At 30.9% G+C, this 4576-nt stretch overlaps 1 protein-coding gene across 1 annotated transcript; it reads right to left on the bottom strand.

The window, feature by feature from the left end:
- Positions 1 to 682: 682 nt before the first annotated feature.
- On the bottom strand, positions 683 to 4446 carry LOC111617269 (potassium voltage-gated channel subfamily B member 1-like; the record flags this gene model as incomplete). The annotated part of the gene is made up of 2 exons (XM_023358584.1): positions 3277 to 4446; positions 683 to 1434 (listed from the first exon to the last, which is right to left on the bottom strand). Coding segments are annotated over exons 1-2 (1193 nt in total), but the record flags the coding sequence as incomplete, so codon positions are not given.
- Positions 4447 to 4576: the final 130 nt, after the last annotated feature.

Genomic DNA, 4576 nt, shown 5'->3' on the forward strand with positions numbered 1-4576 from the left:
AGAGTAAATAATGTTTAATGAGTAGCTGAAAAAAACATATATTTCAGCATATAGGCTTTAGAAACAATTGCGGATTATGCCCTAGACAAAAAAAGGACAATTGTCTAGGGCTCGTAAATTTCAAGGACCCGGCGAAAAGTTAGAAATTCTCAATACTATAAAGTTTATAGTATAAACGATATAAATGAGAAAATAAATATATTTTTCAATAATTATTATTAAAAATAATATAGTTCTACAAAAAAGCATGAAAACAAGGAAACAGTTTAATGAAATACAAAAGCGTAGCACAGGGCCCGAATTACAGTTTTGTCTTAGGCCCTCTGAGGATTAGTCAGTCATTGTAAGGAGGCAACATTTTTCCATTTCGATTTCAGAAAAAAAGTAAATATATTTNCAAAAAAGCATGAAAACAAGGAAACAGTTTAATGAAATACAAAAGCGTAGCACAGGGCCCGAATTACAGTTTTGTCTTAGGCCCTCTGAGGATTAGTCAGTCATTGTAAGGAGGCAACATTTTTCCATTTCGATTTCAGAAAAAAAGTAAATATATGATTCTTGTAATTGAACTCTGTGAATATAACGAGTAAATCCGTGTTTTTCTATATAATTTAAAATTCGTAGTGGTATCTTTCAGAAAATTTAGTTAGTCTAAATTTAAATGAAAATTATTAGTACTTACGGATTAATCGTTTCGGTCTTGGATGAATGTATCTTCACTGTGGCAGTGGAAATTTTTTTCTCTTTAGAAATCTGAGATTTTATTATTTCGAACTCATCGAAGCTGGTACCGTAGCGATTTACAAATTCAGCCACAATGCAGGAGATTGGCAAAGTCAAAAGAATTGTACCTGTCACGCAGCAGAAACCGGCTACTAGTTTCCCCCCATGAGTTTCTGGAACGAAATACTCTCCTCCAACGTTGGTAAGAGCAGTGACTGCGAAACAGAAGGTATCTAAGAGTGTAGCATTCACATTCACAAGAGAACTTTTCGTTTCTATTATGCATATTAGGGTAGAAAAGAAGATGCACATTGCTAATAAAGCGAACAAATAGAAAGCCATGCCGATATCTTGTGCAAATAAGACTACTGCCAGAATTTTTGGACTCCCGTAATATTTGATCAACTTTATTACTCTTAACACTGTCAGACAGTCCCAGATGGTGAGACCTGGATGTTGGATATTACTGGAAAATGGTCTAGAACCGTAAACCAGAAATGAGGGTCCCACTGCCACCAACTCTATTGTATTGATGAAAGAGAGTAAAAATTGTCGTTTGTCGGAACAGACACAAAGTTTCAAAAAATATTCGAGAAAGAAAATAATAGAAAGAGTTCGTTTTATTCCTAATAAATGGTAATTTTTTTTGGAAATAATAATGAGCAAAAAGATATCCAAGATACTCAAAGAGCAGGTTATGATGCCATACAACTGTAAAGAGAAAAATTGTGAATGAAATAAATTAATAACGTTTATGGTTTAATTTGAAACTGTCACAATAAATTATTATATTAAATTTAATTTACAGAAATGACAAGAAAGAATAGAGAGACGAAATATAATTTCGCAATGATAAAAATATTTTTTCAATTTATGGCGTGAAATTATCGATTATAAGAATAATTGATTAATTTACTGCATAAAATTTGATTTTTTGGTTCAAATAATGTTTTTTTGTATGACTGTGTTTCATTTCTGTGTGTTAGTCAATACAAATAAATTTTCTGTTATAGAAACGAATTAATGGAGTACAGTAATTCACATTGAAATATAGTAAACCCCCGGTTAATTCGGACTAATAAAGGTGTAAAGGTTGTACGAGTTAACGGGGGTTTACTGTACTTCATTATAACTAATTTAAATTAGTTATAATGAAATAGTCATTGTTATAGCATTTTATTAGTTTAAAATAACATTAAATTATTTACATTTCTTCCTAATATATACGTGCATTTTGTTATTTGTATGTTTAAAATTTTTATTTTACTTGTATCGAAGTGCATTGTTAAATTTGTATATTTTTATTTTACTTTAAATAAATATTTTGTTGTTTTAATTTTATTTTTTGTTAAAAATTTTTTCTTTTTACATCAATCTAGTTTCTTTTGAAACTGAATTTAAAAAATTTAGTGCAATGTATTACTTAATAAAGACAGAGTTGCAGAACAACTTTATGAATTCAGACTATGAAAAGTGTCAACTAGTCAAAACATTTTCTGTCGTTTTGGATTTTTTACACATTCGAAAATGTAAAGTTGAACTAAATTATTGGAAAGAAAGTAATCAAAATTCGAATAAATTAATTTATTAATAAAAAATACGTAGAAAGACTTTGAAGAATGTCTTCACTTTCGCCATGTCCAATCACCAGGAATGATAACCTTCAACTGCAGAGACTACCTTTCTTTAGAGACTACGCCTCTGCAAAAAAGATGCAAAACAGACCGTTTTGTAAAAAAAATGCAGATTTTTTAAACTGTTTTGTAGTAGTTAAAGTAGTTCTGATGTTTCATAATAATTTTGTTCTTAGAACAGTGATTTAATTGTTATAAACAAATAAAGGAATCCATTCGACAAACTGTTAACTGATCTTTAACAAAATATTTATTTTAATTTTGTCTATTTATATCTTTCGTTATCGTGATAATTACAACTGATTTCTTAGTTTTGAAGAATTTTTTTTTTCCTTATATGGCNATTGCTGGATTGAGCGAGGAACTAGTATTCTGGGGAATAGAAGAGATGAGACTAGAACCTTGTTGCCAGATGAGGTACTTCTTCTTGAAGAAACAGTCCGAAGACTTTTTCGCTCTGAAAGAGAAACTTTTGACAGATGCGGATTGGTCCACAAATAATGAGCTGCTTCGAGTAAAGATGTTAATGCAAAACCCTAAATTTTTATGGATTTTTAAGGTAAGATTTTCGTTGCAAATGATATAGAGTTCTAATTAAGATGCTTCAATGTCCTTTTCTTACTAAATTATAAATTTTTTATCTGTAAACAAGCATTCACTATTATCAGGACTTATTATACTGGCTTAACAGACAATACAGAGTTTCACAGAAAACTTTTTATTTAATATTTAATATACCTGTATATTAAATATTAAATAAAAAGTTTTCTGTGAAACTCTGTATTGTCTGTTAAGCCAGTATAATAAGTCCTGATAATAGTGAATGCTTGTTTACAGATAAAAAATTTATAATTTAGTAAGAAAAGGACATTGAAGCATCTTAATTAGAACTCTATATCATTTGCAACGAAAATCTTACCTTAAAAATCCATAAAAATTTAGGGTTTTGCATTAACATCTTTACTCGAAGCAGCTCATTATTTGTGGACCAATCCGCATCTGTCAAAAGTTTCTCTTTCAGAGCGAAAAAGTCTTCGGACTGTTTCTTCAAGAAGAAGTACCTCATCTGGCAACAAGGTTCTAGTCTCATCTCTTCTATTCCCCAGAATACTAGTTCCTCGCTCAATCCAGCAATGCATACCTTGTCCACGTGAAATTCGCCTGTTTGATACAGATTTAGGATGCTGCCGAAAAATCTAGGATGGCGGTCGAAGATAATTTCGTTTTTCTCCGGATGATAGCGGTTGCAGTAACGCAGCAACTGATCGATAGTTTGCGAATGTCCGGCCCGACCTAGCCGCGAGTTTGGTAAGGTCTTCAATGATTCCCATTTAGTTTCGAACCTGGATCCTCCCACCATAAGTACTACGCGCGCTGATCTTTTTATTTCAGTTTGATCTCCATATTGTTTAAAATCGACCGAATCGTATCTCCAGGTACCCAACTCCTCCTCCGCTTCCTAATTAAAAATCGACATTTATTGGTCGATCTATCTACTTATATTTTAAACGTATTTTTATATTTTCATGTAATACGTTTAACCATACTCATTAAATATCTAATTATAAACTAATTTTAAATTAAGAAAACACCCAATTTCCACCATGGTGAATAAGTGAGTCCAATCCTCCAGCGTGGATAAAGGATGTAAAACAAAGTCTTAATCGTAAAGAATTATGATATTTTAGATCTAGACTTTATTTTCTGTCCTTCTTTCGTTCTATCCTTCTTTATTTTATTCCTTATGCTAAGTATTTTACAGCACTTTAAATGAAAAAATTCTAAAAACATGGAAAAGATATCTAGTAAACAGCATCATATTTTGAAACTTTTCTTCCGAGTTCTAAAACTGATGTAAAAATATTCAGAAATTGTAAAATAAATAAATAAATAAAATAATAAGGATTCAGTAGCACTGTTCAGAACAGGATTAATCAGCCAGAAATTCAATTCTATGAAAAGCTATGCATAATGATTGCAAAACCCTGTGCAATCAAAGAAGTGTTTTCATTATACTAATGTCAAATGATTACTTTGAGAGCAAAAACAAATCTTCCAGATGGCCACTCTATAAGATTTTAGTCTTCCTCCGTGGAGAATCTAGATTCAAATTTCCATTTCAGATATGCATAATTTATAATAGGAAATGCCGAACAATGAATCGTTCTCTATCTTTTATTTATTATACTCGACTCATAAGTTCGTTCTTCTTGGACGTA

This window comes from Centruroides sculpturatus, unplaced genomic scaffold (assembly GCF_000671375.1).
Source record: "Centruroides sculpturatus isolate CEXI.00-Female unplaced genomic scaffold, Cexi_2.0 scaffold5324, whole genome shotgun sequence".
Taxonomy (NCBI): Eukaryota; Metazoa; Arthropoda; class Arachnida; order Scorpiones; family Buthidae; genus Centruroides; species Centruroides sculpturatus.